General features: G+C 36.8%; 1 protein-coding gene across 1 annotated transcript; it reads left to right on the top strand.

Annotated features, from left to right (window-relative positions):
- The first annotated feature begins 924 nt into the window (after positions 1-924).
- On the top strand, positions 925-24860 carry LOC139140141 (crk-like protein). The gene is made up of 7 exons (XM_070709194.1): positions 925-1236; positions 8716-8835; positions 13136-13283; positions 16045-16158; positions 17001-17135; positions 20765-20893; positions 21656-24860. Exons 1-7 carry the CDS (start codon positions 1202-1204, stop codon positions 21782-21784), a joined length of 810 nt encoding a protein of 269 aa, XP_070565295.1. The 5' UTR covers positions 925-1201; the 3' UTR covers positions 21785-24860.
- The last annotated feature ends 904 nt before the right edge of the window (positions 24861-25764 follow it).

Genomic DNA, 25764 nt, shown 5'->3' with positions numbered 1-25764 from the left:
TTTCAAATCATACACAGGGATGGCGGCCATTTTGATTTCAAATACCGGTAAATTTTGGGTAATCTAGTCTAGTCACAGTCCCTCTGTGGATAGAGGGACTGTGCTCTAGTACCAAAATTCGCACGGTGACCCCTGATTTTTATTCTTGATTTTGAAAGGAAATGGTTGAATTAGTCCTCGAAAAAAGTTCGAACAAAGTTAAAGTTTTTCGCTTTCGAGGCGTATCGAACACATATAGCGCACAACGCATGGGGCAATTATATTGGTGTATCTCAATTTTACTTCCTAAAAACTACCAGACTTTCAAATGTAAATATTTCCTTTATACTGTAACTTTGTTTTCCGCCGTTGTCAAGGGGAAACAATAAACCAAAAGTAATAACTGTGCCTTACCTTATCTTATAAAAATGTAATCAATGCAATCACGAAAATTTGACTCCTGCTCGTACTGGCCCTACAAGTTCAAAATTTAATTTGCAATACACTCTAAATAACAGCATTTTCCCCTATGCTTTAGGCCTACCAACTTTTTTAACAGCAGCAACCATTGGCTACGACGATGACAAATTAAATGTAATGGGGAAGTCGCCGACAACTAGAAAATAAATAGGCCTAATGGTGATAAAACAACAACAAACCAACAACAACAACAACAACATTTTGTTAGCGTTGAAGTTTCTGCTATTTCATTTAAAGTTATCGTTTCCAATAAAATACCCCGTTCACAATTGATAACGTCCGATAAGGATAAAAATAAAATCCTCAGTGCATATGTAGAAACACATAGAAACACATAGCTAAATCCAGTGAGTAAGTGCGCGTCTGCCAAGCCGTCAAGTGATGACAGAACTGGGTCGCAAACGTCATTCGGGTTAAAGGTCTACGGCGCCCATTGACTGCATGTTGTGAAACCCCGCATATCCTGTGTACGACTTCCGGTCTCCATTTTGGATGAGAGTATGTTTTTACTTCCTTATACTTGAAGTGGGAGTGATCATCGCTTCGTTCACCGACAGGCAGAACTTTTCGGCGCGCCGACAACACAATAGTCGTTCGAACACCAAGAAGACATACTTAGCTGGCTGTTGCATCATCGAACGCGTGTCTTCATAGCTGATACCAGTTCCTTGGCCATCAAGGATTCGACTGGTGGTGGGAGTCATTTTTGCGTACGTCAGGCTACGTGCCAAAAGTTTCCAACATGGCAGCAAATTTCGATTCGAAGGATGATCGGCTGTAAGTTTTTATGTGTCACTTTGCCTTATTTCGATTTTAAAGTTGGCCAGGTCAGTAAGTAATTGCTTATTTTCGAGCAATCGGAAAATTTTGACCGTCCTGTCGAGAACTTTGGATTGTTGACAAAACTGGCTGTTCTTCCGTTCGTCGAAAGTTACCGCTTGCACTTACAGTTGAAGCCCTAGGCGTGTAGGCTGGGGCTTGTCGGTTACTTATATATCGCCATCAGCTGTTTCTTGATACCACACATCCAGGAAGTGACATAGCGTATCAACAAGTTTGCACTGTCACTCGATTCCTCCTGTGCTCGGTTGATACTCTCTGAAGTTCGCAGAGACAACCAAGCCACTGAGTGGTCTCAACAATAACACGACAGATAATCGTTACTGCGCGAAGAGTTGGTTGTACCAACAAATGCAAGTGTGTTGATGTACATTAGTTTCACTATAGATGGTAGGTTTTTTGAACTAGTGTTTCTTGCAGTGTCACCGTTGTGAAATTATTTAATTACGCCCGCAAAACCACTTCTATTTTTTCTCATCAAGCAGATGTTTCATATTTGATGCTGCTGTAACTAGTATTTTAGTGAATAATTCATGATTGATACAGATGTAAATCTCTGTGGTCACTCTGTCTTGAGCGGACATTTTCCTTGGGCGGTCATATGTTGATTGGTTTGACCACAGAGTATTTAAACCATTTCCTGATCTGTAATTGCAAGTGTCATCGATATTTTTAACTGGTCAGGTTGCAAGGCAGAGTATGGTGTGAGTGAGGACTGGTTCAGTTTCTCCACAACCACAGTGTGTGTAACCTGACCTACAATGACTTATCTCTGCCACATAGAAGTACATTCATTATAAGGAGAATGCAAGTTATCAGGGACAGTGTGGGTAAAATAAAATAATTTAGATTCAACTAGGAAGCAAATTTTTAGTTTGTTATATCTGACTTGAAGCCTTACCGTAATGTGTATTTTTTCCACCGTACATCACTTACAAATAATTTTTTTCCGGGATTAATTTGACAATTTTGTTATGAGTCATTCATTATTTACATGAGGGATTTAATTTCTGATTTCAATAATCACCCAGATCAGTGAAATCAAGTAAAATTGCATGCTAGTGAAAATATTAACTGAGATAAGCTTTCTTGTGTCATCCACAAATCTTTTGATAAAAATCTTTAAATTGGAAAGCGACTGAATAGACCAATGACAGCAAAAAAACAATCAGATGGAATTAAGTAATTCGACTGCAACTTAAGGGTTGATTTCAACAAAAACTACCATAGAATATTATTTTAACTAAGTATTTCATGTAAAATTTTGATGTAAAACATTTTTAACATGGAATCACAAATTCTAATAACACCCTTCGCTCAATAGAAACTATGAAATCAGTAACACATATGATAAGTAGTAGCATTGAACATACACAAGTGTTTTATGAAATCCAAACTGTGTACATGCCAGTCATGTTGATAAATTTACCAATGAAGACAACTTACCAGTACTATTACTGAGTTTTAAAACACACTTTTAACACTGAATGATAACATAACAAAGGTATACTCCTATGGGACCACATGTTATAGGTGATCAAAGCTACAATTTTGATGTAAATTTTTCACCACCAATCAAATTTTTGTGTCAGTAATAGTTACTGTTTCTACATAGGTATAATTGGCATAATATCACTATCCATTGATGTTACAGTCGTAAGCAGTGTGACTTTTAATCATTTTATTATCCTGGTCAGTTTGATAAGTCGTTAACCCGATACCCATCAATGGCTATTTCCATTAATTCAAAAAGTTCAGTGTGGGCTTTGTTGTCCCCTCAAATAAAGGAATATTTTTTAAAACAGTGTACTGGTATAAACAGGCGTTCAACAAGATTTGACTTAGCCATACGGAGTGACTGCTATGGCTTTACATATGCTATACTCTTGGATATTGTATCATTTACTCACTACTGTTCATATCGGTGACACCAAATGCACATGTACTGCCAGTACTGAATTTACCGTGTGTCAGAGAGGACAGCGCCATGTACCCACAATAATGCTTTTGGTGCCATTCTGCTGTTGACAAAGCAATTGTTAAGATCGACTTGACCTTTAAGAAGTGACTTGTAAGGTCAAATGAGACAAAAGTAAATGAGGGCAAGCAGCTTCATTGATCTGAAAGATGTCCAAATATTGTGATTATCTCATCGTTAAATGGGATTCACAGAACAGGTGTTTTTGAATGCCTTTCTGTGAATGAAACTTAATTTGTTTACTTTCAGGTACAACCCTGTAAAATTTTACCGATTTATGATACTTTCGGCTCGTTTCTGGCAATATAAACTGAAGAGGGTCAAAACAGCCACATATGTCTTCTCTAAATTGCACCTGTCACAGTTAGTTCTGGTTATTGGTTTATAGTGTGTCGGTTCCTTGTAAACTATTCTTTTCACTTGAAAAACAACATTTTGTGTAATTTCTGTATGGTGGAAAATGTCTAACTTACCAGGTTTATTCAGTAAATCACAATTTATGCTTGTATTGGGGTTGTTTAAGCACAGTTCCGGTGTTATTTTGGGCTAAATCACATTTTGCGATATTATTTTAAAAGTGAATTTAGAACAACACTTTTCACAGTGAAGTAGGAGACTATGACGTAATATTCAATATTGTTAGGAACAAGGATAATTTAAACAAGCATAACATACGAGACTCATTAATTTTAAGGGAGAAGGGTTTTACTCTATTTTAATTGCTGTGTGCAGTTTGCATATAAAATTTGCCACTGTATTTGCTACTCTATTCGAGCCCTGTCTCCATCCAGAAGACGCAATCTAGAATTAAAATAAGCAGAAGTGCAAACATGATCACATTTAATAGTGAACATCCTAGTTGTATAGGATAGAGGTAATGAAATTTGTAAATGTTGCCATATTTATGTTGCTTTCATATACATGTCAGCTCTCTTTCTAGGAAAAGAAGGTGATTGTGGTCAGTGCCCTGATAAAACTGGCAGATAATGCAATTTCTGTTCTTTCTCCTTCAGACGGTCATTGCACTTTCTATACTTGGTACCTCATTGTACAGATGTTTGATACCATCTGGTTATTTATGTTTGGACTATACCAGTATATAGTAACATTCAATATTTTTGAAACTCCACAACACTTGGACCCACTATTCCCGATCTTTGATAGCTACATGAAGATGGTGATGCAGTGGTTAAGGCTCCAATCAGCAAGAGGGTGTGAGGTGATGCATATATCCAGCAGAAACAAATCTTATACAGTAAATTTTTTAAACACCAAATGTAGTTTTAAACACCAAATGTACAATCAGACAGGCAGTCAAACGTCAGGATATACAGTATATGCAAATCAAGATGGCAACATTCATTCAGTTTTTTGTTTACTTTTTTGTGTCATCTGCAAGAATGTAAAACATTTATTCTCAGCTCAGCAGTTTGTACATCCCCCCCAACCTACCCCCAAATCGACCTAAACTAACTGTGTCAGTGAAATAGCTAGCCTTTATGTAAACAGACATTTGCTGATTTTCACTGACTTGCCAGAATGATGACACGTGAAATGCTAGCTTTTTGGAAGCCTGGAAGTCAGTGCAATTTCCACTGACCTGGCAGGATGAGAGCTAATGATATAACAGAAAGAATTGAATTTATGTGAAGTTACTAAGGTCATAATAGAAAATATTTTTGTTGTAAAAATGACAGCATCAAGATATGTTCACTCACAACTACACAAAGTTCAGGGGTAAACGTAACTTCTGTGTTTAGGGGGGTGAGGGGGTTTGACTGTATTTTGATTACCATGTGCAAAAATTGCACTACAAGTTTTCATATTGCAACATCTCGCAGCACGTTTTTATGTATCCCGAAATATCGTGCTATATATACGGCCCCTTACAACAGCAGTGTTTTGCTAAGGTGTGGGAATGTTGGTAAATTATTTAGAAACCCAGGTAAATTGCTGCTGTCCCTAAATCTGATTGCATTGATATATCAAGGGGAACCCTGGTAAAATGACTGGGGAACCTCGCTAACATTTACCTGCTTATCACCCGTAGCGAAAACACTGAAAAGGCATTGAAAGCTTGGCAAGTTACATTCAGCTATTTTGAAATTATAAAAAGAGAATGAAGTTGGCATTTGATGAGCAGATTTATCAACCTTTCTCCAAGGACCTCAGTTGTTTTGCTGTTAGTGATTGGATAGACCGGTGGATAATTTGACAAAATAATAAATATGACTGAGAATGAAAGTAGGACCATCAGACAAAGTTGCAGAACCACTAGATTTATTTATTGATGTTGGCCCTTTGACCATCAGTTTAAAAATGGATTTGCTCACCCTGGTAGGACAAGATAACACGCTAATTCTGCAACAATACATTTTAATGACACAAAACTGCTTCATGAGTTTCCTGAACGCTATCTTGATGATCACAGAGTCACCAATACCCTCTTCAAAGTCAGTTTTCAGGTCTGTACCAAACAGTACTGTTTTGTGTCACAGAACAAACAAAAGTCCAGCCCTTATGATGCAAATGAGTTGTTGAAATCAGTCAGTGAAGGTCCAATTGTTCTTTGATGCAGTGATATTTTGATTGTATTGTTAGGTCTAAATCCAGTTCAAATGGCCATGTTGGCCTGGTTCCAATTTTAATATATCAGGCCATATGTAGCAATACCAAGGACATTGTTATGACCAGTGTTCCTACCAAAAATCATCAGTAAATGAATAATTTAAGGAACGTATAATATTTTTTTTCACAAACTTAGTGAATACATAGTGGTAAATATGAAGTGAACTTCATGACATTTACAGTGCATAATATGCACATTCCTATATCATAAATCCATATATTCATACCAGTGTATCCCCAGAACTGACATGGTATGCCAATCATCATGCTCATGAACATACAGTGTATTAATACTTATGGTATACTGCTGTATGTTCATATAATATGTGATACATGTACACATATACATAGATACATACAAAACACATACATATATATATTATGACTCGCATGAGTGTATATACATTTTATATATATATATATATATATATATATATATATATATATATATATATATATATATATTAACTTGCAAGAGTGTATATAATATATATACACATACACACACACACACACACACACACACATATATATATATATGTGTATATATATATATATATATATATATATATATATATACACACACACACACACACACACATACATACATACACACACACACACACAAACACACACCAGTATATATACAGACATGTACATACATACACCCACACTCCACATGGAATTGTCCATGTGTATTTGGTAGTATGACACATCAGTATTAATCATGTAATGATAACTGCAGTGCTAATGCTACTCATTTACTAGCTTGTGTTATGTGACTCAAGACTCAAGTAACTGTAAATTGTCAATTGCTGTTCACAACATCTGCACTCTGGTGGAAGTGAAATGAGGTAAACGGATGAGCATACACATTGACATTGAGTCGCATCGTTTGACAGGTTGTAAGACATGGTGTAGTTGAACGTAGTAGTGTTCTACACAAGGCAATGCTTTCTTATAAGTTGAAAATGTTTTGCGTTGATGTACTACACATGTACAGGAATAATTACGGCAGTACTACTTCCTCTGTTGCTAATGTGATGGAGAGGTCAGTTGGCTCATAACAGCCATCACATTTTACATTAGATGTAAAAGGTCCAAGGTTTCTGAATTAACTGTTTTTCGGAACAACTGTCCCAACTTGTTCCAAGTCTTTCCAAAGGATTTTGTTGATTATAGGTGTTGTACATGTATTCTGAATGACACACTGTGTGAGAGAGGGAAGAATATTTCCAATCCAAGAATTTACACAGGCTTTCAGGTACCTGGCAAGTTGAATGGGTCAGACGCTATGAATAAAACATTCACAAAGTTATACTGTAAACCTGCGACACCCAGTGTCAGTGGACTGGTGCAATTTGTCAATCTGTGGCAACCATTAACGTAGATTCAGTGTTAGATATTGTCGTTGTAAGTTACCGTACATGTGCTCTGTATGTCTACTGTCTACACATTTTGATCATTGAGGCTTTGGTCTGCTCTCAAGTCTGTTTTCAAATTCACTGCAAAATACATGTAATGACAAACCTCAGAGCCTTTTGAATGGTAATATTTATGCAATTGCCTCAGTGATAACTTCCTTGTTAACAACTTTTTAAAATCTTGTGACAAGAAATTTATGAATCTGTAAATTTTGTTGCGGATTAAGTGATTCATTGTGATGAGTGAAACCAAGAGCAACTCATTACGAATTTTTAAAAATAATATGCCGTGTTGGAAACAAAATTGTATGCTGGTATTCTGTACACTAAGACCACAATCAATGACTGTTGTACAGTTGTAAGTCGTATTTTTACCTCTGTGTATGTCGTACACTGAGACGAAATCAATGACTGTTTTTCAGAAGCTGGGCGTATTGCTGCGGTTGATTCATGATTTGTTGGTCTGAACATGGTAGAAAATTTACTAAATAGGAAGTTTTCAATGAACGTTTATCAACACAATGCCACGTCTCATACAAAATCAACCACGATATACTGTCTATCTGCGTTGTCAACACAAATTGATATTGAAATGATACACACGTTTTAGTTTATTCAGAATCCTGTCAGCAAAAGTACTGTTTTACAAGAAACTAACAAAGTAAACAATTAAAAACTATTAAAAATTACCCGGAGACAATCGACTGGCAGAAAAAGATACAGAAACAATCCTGAAACAAAAAACTGACAATAAACAATTGAAACAGACAGGCAAAGAGCAAAAATACAGAATTATATAAAAATCACTGACTGTGCTAAGACCTATTGACAGTGACACTGTGATGTATAAAAATACATGTTTTCTGGGTTGTTGCCTGCTGACCCTATAATCTAGGTCATACTCATAGTCATTGCTGAAAGGGCTTGGTTCATCTTGTTCCCTTGTGATGATGTTGAGTTGTAGCAGATTGGTTCAACAGTTAAGGCAACACTGCATACCATGGTCACAAACAATTGCCCTGAGGGGCCCACTCCTATTTCACTACCATGTGGACGTGTGTGGCTGGATTTGAGACACATGCAAAGAGATTCAAATTAAATGACTCAGGATGTAAAAGAAAGGAAAAATGTGTCAAGGAGGATAGGTCAAATAATTAAGTGCTACAAATTGAACCTATGTTGTAGCTTCCAAAAGGGTTAAATATTGCGTACACATTTATTGATGTTACCACCAAAAGAACTAATTTTGTACAGTTATTGTTGAAGAAAAATTCCCACCTTCAGCTACATGTACCACCCCCTCCTACCATCCCCACCTACCACCCCCATACTTACACTGTGAAGACTTCACTTTTGTAACATGCTTTAATTCTTTCTCCTCCCTAGATGGTACTTTGGTAAAATGCCTCGGTTAGAGGCTCAGAGACTACTGAACGGCACGAGGCACGGTAGATTTTTAGTTCGAGATAGTGCGACATGTCCCGGTGACTATGTTTTATCTGTCAGGTAAGGCTCAACTTCATCTCAACGTTAGGCCAAGAAAAATAAAAAGTTTGTTTCTCATCCTAGACATATTGCAATTTTTGTTTTATTCTTCAACCAACAAGAACATGCAAAAAACATGAAAACTGCATAGGAATGCACGCAGAGATAAATAAATGCACAGCAGTGTTACTTTAGTATTTTTGTATAGCAACAGTTCTGCGGGTTGACTTTTAGTGCAGCAATGCACAGTTTTGACAGCTTAATATAACAGTGACATAGGTGTACAATTCTGAATGGAGTGTTAGTGTCGGTTATTTTGTTTACAGATCTGTTTTATACAACACTGTGTTATGCACTATTGCCGTGTTTTTTCGTGGTTTTTTTTTCATTTTATTTCCTCATGAGCAGAAAAAAAAGGTTGCGGCGGGTCTGAATTGACTCACATGAGGATGAGAAACAAACTTTTTATTTTTTTTTACCTTATTTCTTTTTTTTTTACTTAAACTGAAACAGTAGAAAAATTTTACTCATAATGCAGTTGTTGTATTAACCCCTTTCCTTCCAGACAGTATCACTTTCCTATCTACCAAGTCAGTAAAAAGCAGTATTGTGCCAAAGCAGCCCTTATATGAATGTTATAGCAGCTGTAGCCTGTAAAAATAATGTTCCAGTCTGTGTTTTCAGGGGCCTTCAAATGTTCAATTTCTTGTAAAAATGCACCATATGGGATCTATTATGCTTCACTAGTTTTAACCAACTTGATATTGATAGAAATTGTAAAGTAATACAGTGAAAAGGCAGTTTGAAAAAATACCTTAGAGTATGCATGCTCTATGTATAATGTTTCATATTATAACCACTATTGTCTCCATGCAATCAAGAAATCCAAATATTTAGAAAACAATCCAAACAGAATAAATACGACTGTGAGGGTGTGGCGTTCATTTTGTATGAAGCTTCAAATTGGAACTTGCCAGACATTTCTTGGTGTTCAAGATACTGTATATCTGTTCTATATAATCATATCATTAAAATCAGATGTATCTGGACATTTGACTAGTATTTTTTTTTCAAAAATTTGCCAGGTGAGACTGTCATTGAGTTTGAAATGTTCACCCAGGAAATTCAAGTTCATCACTAGCCACACCCACCCAGATGTACATGAAATGCATGTATGTGTGACCAACTTCAGACACGATAACTGCTTGATAACATACCAGAATTGCTCTCTCTTTACACCTGAGTTAAAAAAACACATGCCTTTCTTTGCCTTGGAGGAAAAAAATGCCAGCTAATTAGTATAATGACATCTTATTCAAGCTTTGGCAGCCATGTCATTCCAACATAATTGAGACCGGGGTAAGGTCATGCATGAGTAACAGTCAATGGCCACAACAGAACCGCAGCATATCATTTTCGGCATGCAGTTATGCAATTTGTAATTTTACTGGTAGACAGGGCAAAGTGATGTAGACATGTACCAGCTTATTGTTTTTGTCTGCCTATTCTTTAACATTTATGCATTTTGACATGGAGTAAGTGATACAATGTGACGGTTATTAGAAAAGGAATAATGGTAGAAATTGCCTACCCAGTTATTTTTATTATAGTCAATAATCACTGTTGTATTGAATGGATTTTGTTTGGTCTGAAAAGAAAGGCTAAACCTCTGTGTGCCATGTCTAATATTGTTCAGAAATTTTCCATACACAGATATTTCAGAATATTATAAAATTTTTGCCCAAAAGTGAACTAATTATCAGATGTGATTTGAATATTTCAAAAATAGATAACTGTGTATATACAGCTGATGGCCAATAGAGAAGATACGCGTGTAGTTTGAATTTACAAATGTAGTCAGAACCACAAAGTCATTGAAAACTGGCAAACTGTGGACTAAAATTCAGCCTCCAGGGTTTCTTTCGTGATAACCCCTGTGATAAAGGGATTAAAGTGCCCTTGATCGGCATTAATGGGAGATAAAGCTATCCCAAGGTGCACAGCAAGATCACCAAAAGTATAGACATTAACCTTGAATTGACTTTGAAAGTTGAGGTCTGAATTCCTCAATCATGAGAAAGTTTTCAAAAGTATAACTGCACCCTAGTCAAATTTCTTTGACTGACTTCCTTGTGGACACCGTATCTCTTGGTGTTGAAAGAAGTAGTATATCTCACCTGTCACCATAAACAAATTGGCTGTCTAAACCTTGCCTCGTCAAGCAGTCTTTCAATCGAAGTGTCAAGGTGTTTGGTTTCATTATAATACCGGTACCTGGTAAAAAAAAATGCAAGTCATAGAAAAAATCATGCATAAAATACCCTTGCATACTCCTGTTCATATCATGGCAGACTGTCTGCATGGTATTTAATTCATGCACTAAGGTTGTAAAAAAGATATTTTTGAACTGTAAGGTTCATCTGGATGTCAACGTTTCGCCAATACACTCTCATACATAGGTTATAAATCCACAAACATCACTGGGTGTCAAAGTTCAGTCGTGAAGGTATTGAACAACTGGCAGTTTACATCATGTCAAAAAGTGCAAAATAATTTAGGTGGTTAGTGATATCAAACATCTTTTAAGTATTAATCTTCAAAGAAATCTACAGCAAAAAACAGTTATACTGAGATGCTAAATGGTATGATCAAAAGTGGAAAAATTAGGAAAATATGTAATCACTGAGGTACTGTACTGGAGTGAGTAAATGTGCCTGGCTGCATAGTTATCTAATCAGCTGGTGGATTTTATCTCCAGGATTTGATCAATGGCTGGGTGATTGTAGACATAACCTTCTGGGGCAATGTTCTGGTCATTTCGTCTGTTACCCTCCACAGTACCATGATCACCCTAATATTTGCATGTCGTTAAGTTTACTTTGAGTGCTCGCCTATGTGGAGGAAAAAATATGAGCGTTCGAAAATCGCGTTTTTCACGTCTGCATATCTGCTAAAATTGTTGCAGACATTTTTGAAATAGACGGAGATCAACATGTGTACAATGCGCTTCACTTCAGCAATCAGAAATAACTCACTCAGGTCACATATTGTTTGTTTGTGTTGACTTTTGTACCATGCCGTTCAGCAGACAAGGCACCCTATTCAAGCCTGTCTGCCAACTTTCACTTTTCATTGCCCCTCCCGTGGCTCAACTGTACAGTTCCTATGCCCATCTGTAATACAGTCCTATTTTACTAATATTTCTTCCTATTTTCAAGGTAAAAGATATATGCATTAAAGTGTCTCTAAATTATTAACCTTTCACCTCCACAGTTTTCTTTGCTGGGTATACAGTACTTTTTTCAGAGCCAACAGTATGATAGCAAAAAGGTGTGTCTAGCTAACATGTCCCAACAAAAGGGTGCAACCCATACCTCTCAGATCTCCTCCCGTGGGGATCTGACTTTAACACTTTTACCACCATGGTTTGGCCCAAACCCATTGTTCTCAATAGAGATTGTGGACCTTTTTATTAAGGGTATAGGGGTGAACAGGTTAACCCTTTTCCTGCCAGACAGTAATAACTGTATCACTTCCCCATCAGCCAAGTCAGTAAAAAGCGGTATTGAGCCAAAACATGACGTATTTTCACCCACTTGGCTTGGTATGTTATAGCATCTTTTGTCCAAAAAAATCAACTTTACAGTACTATGTTTTCAACAGCCTTCAAATGTACAGTATTATGTTAAAATACATTGTATGGAATACGTTGTGTTTCATTAATTTTAACCATCTTGACCTGGTAGTGAAATATGGACTTGGCAGGAAAAGGGTTAACAGAGAAAACAATAGGCTTGTACCAGAATTTGATGGTGAAAAGGTCAAAGGAAAGATGATACATGGTGGTGATCTCAGCTCAGTGTCCAGTACCGTATATGTAACAGATCGTCTGCTTTCCTGGAAAGGCCTGGAAATGGGAAGTCTATGCATTGTTTAAGAACTCCGGAAAGGTTCCCAAAGTCCTGGAAAAAATCCATTGACTCAAAGAAGAAGAGCATTAATTAGTCACTGTGACTTGCAAAATCCCCTTCTTCAACATTAGGATACTCCAACACAGCTGTACCATATAATACCCCCCTCTTCCCCCACCCCCCAAAAAAGTGGCATCATAGGGTGTTATACTCCTGGAAACCAAAAAAAACTTCTCATAAATCATAGAATATCATCAGTAACTTGAAGCGTACCAACCCTGTTACAAAAATAATTAGGTGTTTACCATAGAAATTTACTTGATATTTAACTCATCTAAAACGATGGAGAAATTACTGTAAATATCTTGATGTCTTTTTCATTGACCATACTTCATTCTTTTCTGTTGCAGTGAAAACGCCAAAGTATCTCATTACATAATCAATAGGATACCCAACCAAGCCAAGTTCAAAATAGGAGATCAAATATTCGATGATTTACCATCACTGATAGAATTTTATAAAATCCATTATTTAGACACAACAACGCTTATTGAACCGGTAAGTCGTTTTGCTTTATGTCTCTCTTGTGAAAATTCGTGATTTGGAAAATGTTGTCATTATTCCGCATTACAATGTAGAAACATATTGGAATGTGCCATTACCACGAAACAAAACATGTACAGTAACTACACTGTACAACATTATGAGATATTGATTGTGTTAGTGCAAATATTGGACAGAACATTGATTTTGCCACATCTTGATTTTCAATTCTCGCACACCAGGTTTGCTTTTCCAGTGTTGTTGTTTCGTCAGTCATCTCTAGACACTCCTAAATCTCAGGGTTGCTGACCCCAATACAGTCAGTGTCACGGACACAGGGTCACAGGGTCTGATCCCCACAGTGGTGAAATTCTTACATTATTGGAGTTTACCTTCACTTGCATAATGTACAATTGGTGTAATGATTGTTAGCACCTAAATTTTTTAAAGCAGTAAGCATTGTCAGCTTCTGGCTAAATTTATAGATTGGTCTGAGAAATCTTTCATTTGCCATAACATCTATCATTGGTATTTCAAGTCAATTATCTGAAGGTGAGGAGTGTCAGGGTGTATGCCACAGTCTATATTTGATGAATATCTGTATAGGAATACAGGAACGAATATAGTCTGAAATCATGACTCTAATGCTTGCGCATGTGTGTGGTTCACTGTTGGCAAAACTTTATCTGTACAATTTGCATACATTTTAACGTGTAAAGAATTGAAACTGAAAGATGTGAAACTTACCATTATTATACACCTACTGCCGTAACCTATGGAAGTTTGACCGTCCAATAACTTTCCGTATTTTGTATAGTACGCGGAGTCCCGAATACGGGAGACGCGCGACGCGCAATTTTCAGGGGTTTGTAGCAATTTTATTTCAACAATCGCGCGCGTTCCACTCATATCGCGCGTACCGCATCCTTCAAAATTTACCATAAAATTAGTTTATACGGACGATTAATGGAGGGAGGTGTATAATAATAGGGTTATACACAAAATACGGCCCTGTATGGACGAGGGCTCAGTGAGTGACGTATTGGACGAGCCGAAGGCGAGTCCAATTCGTCACTCACTGAGCCCTCGTCCATACAGGGCCGTATTTTGTGAATAACCCTATATTATTCTCGGCGTGAAGGAATTTTGATCCAGTACGATCATAAAAGGGTAATATATTGTTTTATTGAAATCAGAAAATCAAATTCCTGACATTGATTGGTCTTTGATTGTACAATGTGGCCAGTTACTGTGTGAAATCTGTATTAAGGAAGTATTTGCCTCAAAGTGAACAAGTTAAACTTTAGCACAATAAAATGTTCACCAAGTCAAGAATCAAAATCAGGGGTCACTGTGCAAAATTTGGTACAAGAGAAACAAATTATGTAACCTTTACCGATATTTTAAATTCAAAATGGCCGCCATCCCTGTGTTAACTGTGTGGAAAAATGAGAATTTTGATTTTCAAAAGACCAATATGGAGAAATTTATTTTGACTTCAAGAGCTTTAAATATGCATCCACAAGTGGTAGATCAGAAAAGAATTTTAAAATTTGACAGTCCACATATCTGTACCCAAGGCTCATTCTACCTTAAAAAGTCAAAAAAGATACTGAAGACATGATTTTGCTTCACATTCTGAAAATGAGTACACACACTGTATAGTCAATCATACACATACATGTACACCTAGTAGCCAGAGACATGTATACTGTGAAGCCAGAGATTGATGAGATTCTGACAAACTGTCCCCAAGGCGTATTCTGTCATAAGACTGACAACAGGGACATTTCCATATGCTCATTGAGAAGACAGAATTGCAGTACATTTAATATATACTAGTACATGCAAATTCAGAGTGAAATCGATATGGTCACTGAGCATGTCAAATAGAGAGATAGCTCTCCATGTAGTACCTTGGTGATAAGTGCGAGTAGTTGAAATCACCAAGACATCAGCATGAAAGAGACAAGCTATGCTGATATATGTGTAACCTTTGACCCCAGATGTTTCACTTTAAATCAATGCACAAGGAGTCTTGAGAAATAAAAAGTATTGATGGTTGTGAAGGAATTGCTTATCGATGAGCTTGGATTGGATATCTAGGTTAACCACATGTATGATTTGAATGTATTATCATTCTGAGGTGTATTGTCACTCCCTGAATGCCAAGGAGCTATGGTTTGTCCAAACATTTCTAACCTCCGTCATGCATGCATTTGTGTCATTTGAAAGGAAGTGTTGTAACCAGGCTTGGGTTATTTGTTGTGAACAATGCCTGATTCTATCCAGTTGAATGTTATATTTTCCAAATATGGCATCAAGGCTATTTCTTGTGGATTTAAGTATTTTACCTATGTGCTTGTGTCCTCCAACTTTTCACCTTTTGATTTTCATCTCTCATTAACGGTTTTATTATTGTGATGTGACAGGGATTGATTTTACAGTGTGATCCGTGTGTATGTCTGATAGCATTGATCCTCAGATATCTTGACAGTGTTCTTATTGTCATGCAGTCTATGGACAGTTAGTTTCCCCCTGAGACCAGCATTGACAGGGTTAAGGTTAGAGACGGGTGGATAAAGCTTCAAGTATAGGTGTTTGTTTAAGTAGGGTTGAATAGACACCATTGTAAAATGACCCCTGTATCTTTGTCATGTTGAACAAATGATGGAAGTTCATGGCAGTTGTTCAACGATTTTGAAGATGATGTACACCAAGTTGACAAAACACAGTATTTAATATTTTTTTAAATTCAAATTTTGTCTTCCTTCAGTGTCCAACAGATGAGTCACCATCAGCACCTCCTATGCAGCCCCCACCACCACAGCCAGCGCCAGCAGAGACACCAGCCAGGACTTACAAAGCTCTTTTTGATTTCCCAGGAAGGGTGAGTCAACATTGACCCTCGACTTTTGCTGAGTAATCATTAAAATCAATTCTTCAGGAACACCGAGCCAATCTCAAACCTTTCAAGATTTCTTCTCTTTTTTGAGTCAATTATTTACTTTGTCACTGAGCTTAATTGACTTGAAAGTCTTTTTTGACACCATGACATTTAAAAAAAAGAGAATAGTAATTTAAAACAGCTGCCAATAACTTTGGCATTTTTTATACTTCAAAAATAAAACATCGATATTGAGAGTTTTGATGGACATTGAACAGACGTTACACCAAAATCATGTTTAAAGTTGTGGAAGATATAGTTTGACATGCTAGTTTGTCAAAAATATGGCACATGTTTAATCAAATTCAGTCTGGTGATGGTGAAACATAACCACCCTTGAGAAAAAAAAGTTATTTTCTTGAAATGTTCTTGAATCAGTCATATGCTAGTCTTATACTTGTAATATGTAAAATATTCCGAGGTGAGAGAGAGTGCCCAACAGTATAGCTTAGAGGGCCCACTTCTGCAATTCCCAAATATTTTTTTATCCAGACAGGCGTGTTAAAGGCTAAGAGTGAAATTTATTTGCTAGAGTTAGATGGAGATTATGATAGTCAGATATCAAGTTCTTGTTCCAAAAATGTTTGTGTGAACTTCGATGTTAATAAGAAATTTTTACAATCGCTGTTCCCGTTGCATGTGCCATATTTGTGAAGGAGATTCAGTGTGTACTGCATGGTAAATTTGAACTATGTGTGCGAGTTTATTTTGTAATTGTATGTGCGCATGTCATTAGAAAGTCACAGGAACTTAATATCGCTTCCCGATGTCTTCCTGTTTTCCAGGATCCTGATGATTTGCCCTTCAGGAAAGGTGAAATGCTAACGCTAATCAGAGAAGATGAAGAGAACTGGTGGACGATGAAAAATGCACAGGGCAAAGAGGGATCGGTGCCTGTTCCGTACATAGAACGTTTTGATGTAAGTATCGCAGAGAGATTCATTTTTTGCAATCTGTGTGGGTGAACATACTGGGGTAGTGAGTGGACATTAGCCAAATGAAAATTTTGAGAATTGTTTTTGAAATCGTTAGTATTCAGCAGCCTATCTTCTGCTAATTTTCTCAGAGCTCACTCTGTGGATATGTTATCAATATTCCATTCCAAAGTGGATAAATCTGTTGAAAGCAATATTAACCCTTTTCCTGCCAGACAGCATCACTTCCCCATTAGCCATGTCAGTAAAAAGTGGTATTGAGCCAAAACATAACGTATTTTCACCCACTTGACTTGGTCTGTTATAGCGTCTTTAGTCCAAAAAAATCAAGTTCACAGTATTTATGTTTACAACAGCTTTCAAATGTACAGTATTATGTTAAATACACTATATGGAATATGTTGTGTTTCATTAATTTTAACCATCATGACCTGGAGGTGAAATATGGACTTGGCAGGAAAAGGGTTAAGTGGGTCTCTGTATCCCATAATATATACTTGCAGTAGCCAGGTACTCAATTTCATAAAATGGTAAATAATAGAATTAAAAGCATGAGTATCAGTGTGATGAAGAATTGCAGGTCGAGTCTGTTGTCTTGCCATGAAATTCAACGACCTATGCATTTTCCTCTCGAACTTATATCATGAATTATGTTTGTGTTGATCATATCTTTGTGAACAAAGGGCACTGGCCTTTGTCTGTATTAAACTATGTAAATTGTTTGTGTGAAAGTTCAACACTCTGACATGGGTATGTTTATTGGTGTGAATAACAGCACCCCAGCGGGTTAGCAGAGTTGAAATAAGTGTAGATACTGGATCAGTTTTGATGTATATCCACACCAGGAAGAAACTTCTGTAAAAGCTCAGAGTTGTGTGAAATTTACTGTTTTCATATCAAGCAGTGTAAATAGCTGTCTCATCATTCATTATGATTTGTTCGCAATCATAGATTTCATAATAGAGAGCACGGAGAAGAAAAACATGGGAACAGTTGCTAAGAATGCCATTTTCTACAATCTCTGGTGTATTTCCCTGTAACTTTGTCCTGAATGGAAAATACAGTTTCTTGTTGTTACTCCCAAAGTTATGCAGAAATACTTGGTGTTGAACTTGTCAACTCGGCCTGTACACTGTACAAAGTATGTGTGTAATGTGTAAGGTCATGTTTAAAACAGTCCCAGAATTCATCTGTCAATAATAACTCTACATATTGAACGCAATGCATTGTTTTAACAACCTTTAATAAAACTTCGTAGTTCAGTACATTTTAGGGAGGAAATGAGAAAAATGTTATTTGTGTTATTGAACAAAAATACTTAGATTTTAAAAAACGACAGATGTTGTTCCGTCAAATCTCAGTTCATCTATAGCTCTTTTGAGCAAAGCAGGATGAAATTAAAATTTATGTTGTTTGTAGCTTCATTGGAGAACTTAAAGAAAGTTGTAATAAGTTATAAAAACTGTTATAGGCCACACATTACACTTCTGACCATGCATAATGTTTGTCATAGAAAGTATTTTCACTGCAGTGTTGTACTTTAAATTAACTTTGTCAACATTCACTAATCTTTCATTTGTTTTTACCCCTGCCATCTTTCAGATATCTTTCAGATAGTTTTTTCAAATATTATTTTGATAATAGGCCATTTGCAGGATGGAGTTCTGTCCGTTTCAATGCAGAATTGTTAAGCTATTAGACCAGACCAGAAGGAAATGTGAAATTGGCCAGTCATGATCCGTGTCAAAGTGATTGATATTTTCACGTTTGAAGTCACATGAGAGAATTAAAACCCCCAACTTCTGTAATCTGATCTCTGTATTGTGGTCCTTATGATTTTATCAGAAACCACTTATCTTCACCTAACCTTTGACAGTCTATGCAGAAAGACCACAAGTGAATGAGTTACTATGTAAATTTGATCATTTGTCACATGATCTCAGAAAGGTTATGCCATTTAGTAAGGAGATGACAGAGAGAAGACATAAGAGATTCAAAACCCTTTTTAAATTAAAGACAGTAGCTTTTTATATCACCGGTGAATTCCTTTTTAGGCACATTATTGAGAACCAATCTAATGACCCCGGGGTCAAGTGATCCCTTGTAAGTTTGGTACATTGGGGGCTATATTGCAAAAAAAAACCCCACCGAAACACTTCTGTATTTGGGTAACAAAGTTCGTTTCTTTATGATTAACTACGATAGAAATGTTAACCATTAAATACTGAATATTTCCTGTGGCATAGCAAATCTCTGTATACTGTGAGTGCCAGAAAACTCTGGTCAGGTACAGTCTGCATCATGCTTGGTATACAGCAGATTTGCTAAAATGCGGTATTCAAGGGGTTAATGGGCGATGTCTCCTATCCCAGTCCAAAGACAAAAATTGCAGTCACAAGCTGTGTAGTAAAGATTTGCTTGGTTTAAAAGGATTGGATGAGGGTATTTGTTTTGTAAAGCTGGACAAATCCCGCAATTCCCTGCAAAACACTCCCTGGAAATCAGTTCTGCAATTTCGGATTGTGCTGCCCCTGCATTGAGATAAATATAATGATTTATAAGATTGCATACATTGACCTAATAATTATTGTGTAAGTAACTGTGCAAACTTCTCATCATATTAATGGAGACTAGACTCAGAATGACTGCTGTGAAATAGAATCAAGTATTTATGTAGCTCTTGATATAACAAATGTCATTCGCTTACATTATTAAGTAATTCTTACGTTTATTCTATCTTAAAGCAGAGACATGAAATTAAGATCCTCCAAAAGGCCATGATTTGTCAGCTTTATTGGATTTGAAATCCTCAGAATGAAATTACAATTGGGCATTGAACCCTGTCAATTCATTTAATACAGGATATGATTGTGTAATTACCAATGGATGAGAGCATTAGCCTGTGATGCATGAAGCAGGCATTGATTATATTCATTTATGCTGTAATGAATATTGTTTTAAGTGTACTAGAATTGAATGATGTGACTCATTATCAATGCTGAATTTTCATGAGCCATGGGTCGTGCATTCTACAGTGACTTCACCATTGTACATTTCATGAGCTATCTACACGACCTCTGAATGACCTTGCATCCTGGTGTCTTGGTGATGTGTTGTGTTCACAATGAAAAATTTTTGACATGGGGGGAATGGGAACGTTTGCTTGACAACAAGCAACTGTGGTAATTCCGAACAGAATTCATTAATATGTGTGGGCCGTTGCCGAGTGTTCAATTAAAATAATGGATTCGTACCAACACAGGTATCAGGGTGAAAGGTCATGTTGGGGTCATGAGATCAATGCGATTCAGAGAAATTTCAAATGATTATGTCATTTAATCAGACCTATTTATCTCACAATTGGATTTGTTCCCCTTTCACAACCCTTATTCCCAAAAGTTCCATTCATATGTATGTAAACCTACTCAACTTTGATAAGAGTATGTAAACCATGATATCTTCCAGTTTCTATTACCCTTTCGTCTGTGAAGCTAAACTGCTCTATTCCTCATCTTCAAACATACGAAAATAGAATTCTATCTCAGTTCTGACTGCTTTTCAGTTGGTGATTTTCATTCGTTCTGATAAAATGTTGTGTTTTTGACTTCCTGCAGCCTTCAACCCAGCAAGATGTATACCGGGAACCCAACGTAATTCGTCAAGTCACAAACGGTCCTGTGAAAGCCAGAGTCATACAACAAAGAATACCCAGTGCCTATGATCCAAAGGCGCTTCGGTTGGATGTGAGTAGATTCCATCTTTCCCTGTCTGTTTAAAAGTTTGTGTCACAATTATAACTATATTACTTGCATTTCTGGATTCTAAAGGTTCCTCATTTCTCTGTGTTAGCGCCCAAGGTCTGGAGTATGTAATTTTCCTTTGGAATTTGTGTGAGCGTTTACCTGGCCCCCCACCCTGACATGTTCAAGAATGAACACAGCTATGAGGCTACAAATGTAGTGGCCCAAGATATGTTTGCATGAACGTGGGTGCTAAAGCAAAGAAATGTGGTGGCTATAGCTGGTCCCCACTTCAGACATTACGTTGAATGCCTTCAAAATGGTGACTTATTTGGTGCTAAAATGAGAGCTTCCTGTGTGCCAGTGACAGAAAATTGACAAATTTTCCATCATCTTCCTCAAAAATAAAAATCAGGGGTTAGTGTGCAAAAGTTGGTGCTTGTGAAACAAATTACCCAATATTTACAGACTCTGGAAGTTCAAAATGGCAAACATCCCTGTGTTATCTCTATTGCAAAAATTAAATTTCTAAGTCTGCGAAAATAATCCAGGGAAAACTGCCTATTCTGTGAGCCTCAAAACAAGCCTCTACAAGTGGGAGACCAAAGCAGTATTGTAAAAGTTTGAGGGTCCAAGTATCCGTCTCCGTGGGGCATTTTACCTTAAAAATGCAAATCTAATGATAATGACTCATTTTACACGGTGCATGTCCATGTATCTAAGATCACTGAACTGTCAACCCATTTTTAATTTTTTGTGTATCAGGTGGGGGATACTGTGACCGTGGTGAACCAGCACATCAACGGACAGTGGGAAGGCGAGGTCAACGGCCGAGTGGGTACTTTTCCATGCACATACGTAGAAATTATCCAAGAAGACCAGGAAAGCAGCTAAAAGTAAAAGTGACGCGGGACGGTGGCAGAGATAGAGACTCTTGTGTGTGTGGCCATGAAATCAAACAACAAGTACGTCCAGTACAGCAAATGGCAAAATTTCTAACCAAAAAATGTCATAAAGCATCACCGTGGTTACCTGAAACTATTGTAATGTTGGAAAATCGGAAGCAAGGGACCCTTACATCCGGAGGAGTGTGAGACAGTCACTTTTTACAGACACTGACGTCTTGTGTTTCCAGGAACTCGGGATTTCTGAGGCATGGGACATGATTGACAGCAAACAGCAACAACAACAACAACTACCAATTGTAAATTCTTGTATATATTTATTTTGTGAATAGGAAACAGAGAAAACAAAAGAACTCGTGCGAGCCTAACAAATAGTCCTTTCGATTCGTAAAGGATTTTTTTTGCTCATTACATCTCAATTCATAGTTTTAATAACTCCTTATCTTATGATTCTGAATAAAAAAAATCAAATATAGGTATGCCTTCTTCCTGAGATAAATAAGAAAATACAAGGTCTGGTCTTTCTACATTAGACAGTCTTCACTGCCTTGTACTGAAGAATAGGTGTCACAGAATATTTGTAATCATAAACTTTTTATACTACCACCACTTAACCTACTCACCAGAAATAAAGTCTTTTTAGAAGAGAGAGAATAGTAATCATGTGCTGAAAATTTAAGCAAGGTGTAGAATGATATTTGATTAGCGCCCTCTTGTGATGAAAAGTACCAGTATTTGAGACCCATCACCATATCAGACATACGTGTAGAAGTTCACAATTTTCCTTTCTCGCTTTTTAAAAAAATAATTCAATTGCACGTAGCTGTATGGGTCAATTCTTTTCCACGCTGTTTTAGCCCCCAAGTGCTTGTGACAGATGGGGGTTTTAATGTTACGGACGACAGTGCACATGTCATGCTATTCGTATGAGAGAAGATGTGTATATGTATCTGTAGATAACAGACTTAAAATACTTGTCGCTATCCTAGTCCATACAGTGTCGCAACCAAATGCATACTTTATATGCTCTTTGGTGGAACTAGCACATATTTTTAAATTTAACATTGGATGCCAGTAATTCAAGCAATTTACTATATCTTGTAATAAATTCTACCAATGGCATGCACATCTAAGTAGCAGCTTACTGAAATACAGCTCTCTGATTGGAACTTGGCCAGAGCTTTTTATTTGCATATTTATGAGATCATTTGCATAGTGAGTCAAAATATTTTATGTGTCTGTAAGTTTGTGCACATAAGGATCAATGTAATAATGTGATGTTTTTTGAATGTTTCCCTAACAACAACATCTGTTTTACATCTAATTTCAGAGTAGGATATTTGCATGTTTTATGCGAGTACATCTTTTTTTTTGAATGAACATGTCTTTTTCACTGATAAGTTACATCAGATGCATGCAGCCACTCTGGCACCAGCAAGCAACGTGAAACATTGAAGTGCATAATGCGGTTCACGCGAAGGGTGCCAGAACTGCCCCACACATTAGAGATAGAATTTTGCGTGGCACCTGTACAACGTCGGCAGGTCTGCAGAGTTTTTTCATCAATTCTTGTGCTTTGTCATGTCATCTTAGCTCCTCACGGAAATGATTCTAGAATATGAACACCCAGAACAGCTTCCTGCGGAAAAGCAGATCGAGCACAGCCCTAACTTCTCAATGTACTCTACTGCTTCAAGTGACATGAAAATAAAAATATCAACAAAATCAAATAATATGACTTGCCGCACCTATTGACAAACCATAGAAATCACATTCACAGCTTTCTATTGGCACAGGCTAGATGTACAGTTCAAGAATGTCATATTTCTGATTTTGTCAAATTTCTAAGTGAAATTTTCTTCTTTCAAACCATTCCTGTAACAGTCCAATTTCACCATTCAGAGCAGGATAGTAATATCAGAGTATAATTGCAGAATAGATTACAAGTCAGGAGGTCAGGTCAGCCATAATTATTTTTTTTGTGCTAGCAAAACTGTGGCACTAGGGGAGTCCCATAGGGTTTGTTGTACACAAGATGATGTGTATGCCTACAATTAGAACAGAATTATGAATGTCCATAGGGTTATTCAGAACTTTCTGAGAAGGGGCATTTTCCCGTTATAGAGCTGTATGTTTTTGGGAACTACATGTTAAAGTTATTTTTTTCTTATCATTTCATTCATAACCTGCCCTCCCCATTGTCAAAATAGATTGTTCAGTGTCACATGACAGCAACAGAAGTTAGGTGTTTATGTCATTTCATTTGATCATTTAAAAACGTGAACGTTTGGCAAAACAAAACATGGGATGTGTTTAATCTGCCCTTTGTACTTTATTTTTTAAAGCCAATCACAATGAAAAATAAATGAGATTTAAAAGCAAATTAAAAAACAAAATCTTTGAAAGGATTCTGAACGCCATGCGCAGCAGTGTTAGCTATCCATCCATAGTTACATTCCTGTAAGTTTTGTTTTGTCATAGAATACAAACAGCCTGCAGGACAAAAGTACGTTTGCTTTTTGGTTTTTATGTAAGACACAAAGACAAGTACATGACATAGGATAGTATTAGGCGCTCACTTATCAGTTAGTATATAGATGGATTCAGTATTTTTCAGACCGATCCCAGCTTCCAAGTTTCTGTAGAAGAATTTTCATAAAATGTCATTTTTTTCCTTCATTTTCAGTTAAATGTTACAAGTTGCACACCTTTAAAAGAGGATGCACCAGCTGTTTATGTATACAGTTTGAGTTGTGACTGACAGAGACACACATAATTGAAGCTGTGATTTTTTTTTATTACATTTTATATTTGACATTGTGTTTCTTTATTTTAATTAGATATATTTACTGTGCATCAATAACATGTATGCATTGTACAGGGGTGTATGCTGAATATGTAATTAAGGGAAAAGTTTCTTACAAAATGTAGCTAGCTGTAGACTCTAATTTAGAAAGGGTGGAATTACTAGGTAGTCTAGTTGTGATTGTAGATTCTTCTAGTTTCGCTAGCAGCTGAGCCCCAAAACACTGCTGATGAATTAAAATATTTGAAATCTGTGAAAATATTTTGTCTTCCGTCATTCTGTGAGGTTTGTTTCTGTTCCTAACTTCAGGTGTCCTGTGAGTGTGTTGTTCTTGTTTTCGTAAAAGACCGTGAGCAGTTCGAGAACTAATGGTTGTACTGCAGTGTATGTCCTGTGTGGCTCCGTGTTTGTCTTTTTGTACCTGCCATGGTGCTTTTCAGTGCAGTTCTGTGATTGGCTGGGATTGTAACCATAGTATTGCTCTGTGCAGTTCTGTGATTGGTTGTGATTGTTACCATGGTACTGCTCAGTCCGATTCTGTGATTGGCTGTTTATTACCATGGCACTGGTCACTTTGTGTTTAGTGTAGTTGATGGTGTTTTTGTACTGTGTGCAATATTCATGTTTGATGTGCCACTATTTTCAATATGCCTCAACCGTCTGAAATAATTTCAATGGTAAAGTGTAAATGAGATAGATATTGGGAGTCCCCTCCGTCTATCTCGCTCTGCATTCAGAGTCTCTGTCTCTACCACTTTTGGTGACACATACTGATATACATATAGCTTATTAATAATGTATGGGGCTTGTTCATAATGATGTTAATGTAGATCCAATTTCTCGTTCATGACTGAAATGACTCCCATAGGAATGCCAAGATTAGTAGCTTGCAACTGGTGTTCTGATTGAAAATATAAATATCATAATCACATTTCGTATGAAAAAAGACAGTTACACAAATAGAAAACATATACGAATTTCTACAGGCGGTACCAAAAGTCTTCTCTTGTTGGCTCTGGGAGAAAGCACACCAGGACTGTTCTGTATCAAGGTGATTACGTTTAATAGCACTGTTATACATGTTTTGTCAGATATTTTTTAAGTTTGCTTTTTCATGTATTTACACAATTCATTTATTGTTGTCTCTGTATTGTTTTTGTTTA

The sequence above is a fragment of the Ptychodera flava genome, chromosome 9 (assembly GCF_041260155.1).
Source record: "Ptychodera flava strain L36383 chromosome 9, AS_Pfla_20210202, whole genome shotgun sequence".
NCBI classification, from domain to species: domain Eukaryota; kingdom Metazoa; phylum Hemichordata; class Enteropneusta; family Ptychoderidae; genus Ptychodera; species Ptychodera flava.
The sequence above is the reverse complement of the archived record's forward strand: the minus strand, read 5'-3'. Positions and strand labels throughout refer to the sequence as shown.

Bases quoted from the DNA above. Each gene is read 5' to 3' on its own strand.
- LOC139140141 (XM_070709194.1), top strand. From the start codon at position 1,202: ATGGCAGCAAATTTCGATTCGAAGGATGATCGGCT. The intron at 8,836-13,135 runs GTAAGGCTCAAC...TTTCTGTTGCAG, and splicing joins GACTATGTTTTATCTGTCAG to TGAAAACGCCAAAGTATCTC. The intron at 17,136-20,764 runs GTAAGTATCGCA...GACTTCCTGCAG, and splicing joins CGTACATAGAACGTTTTGAT to CCTTCAACCCAGCAAGATGT.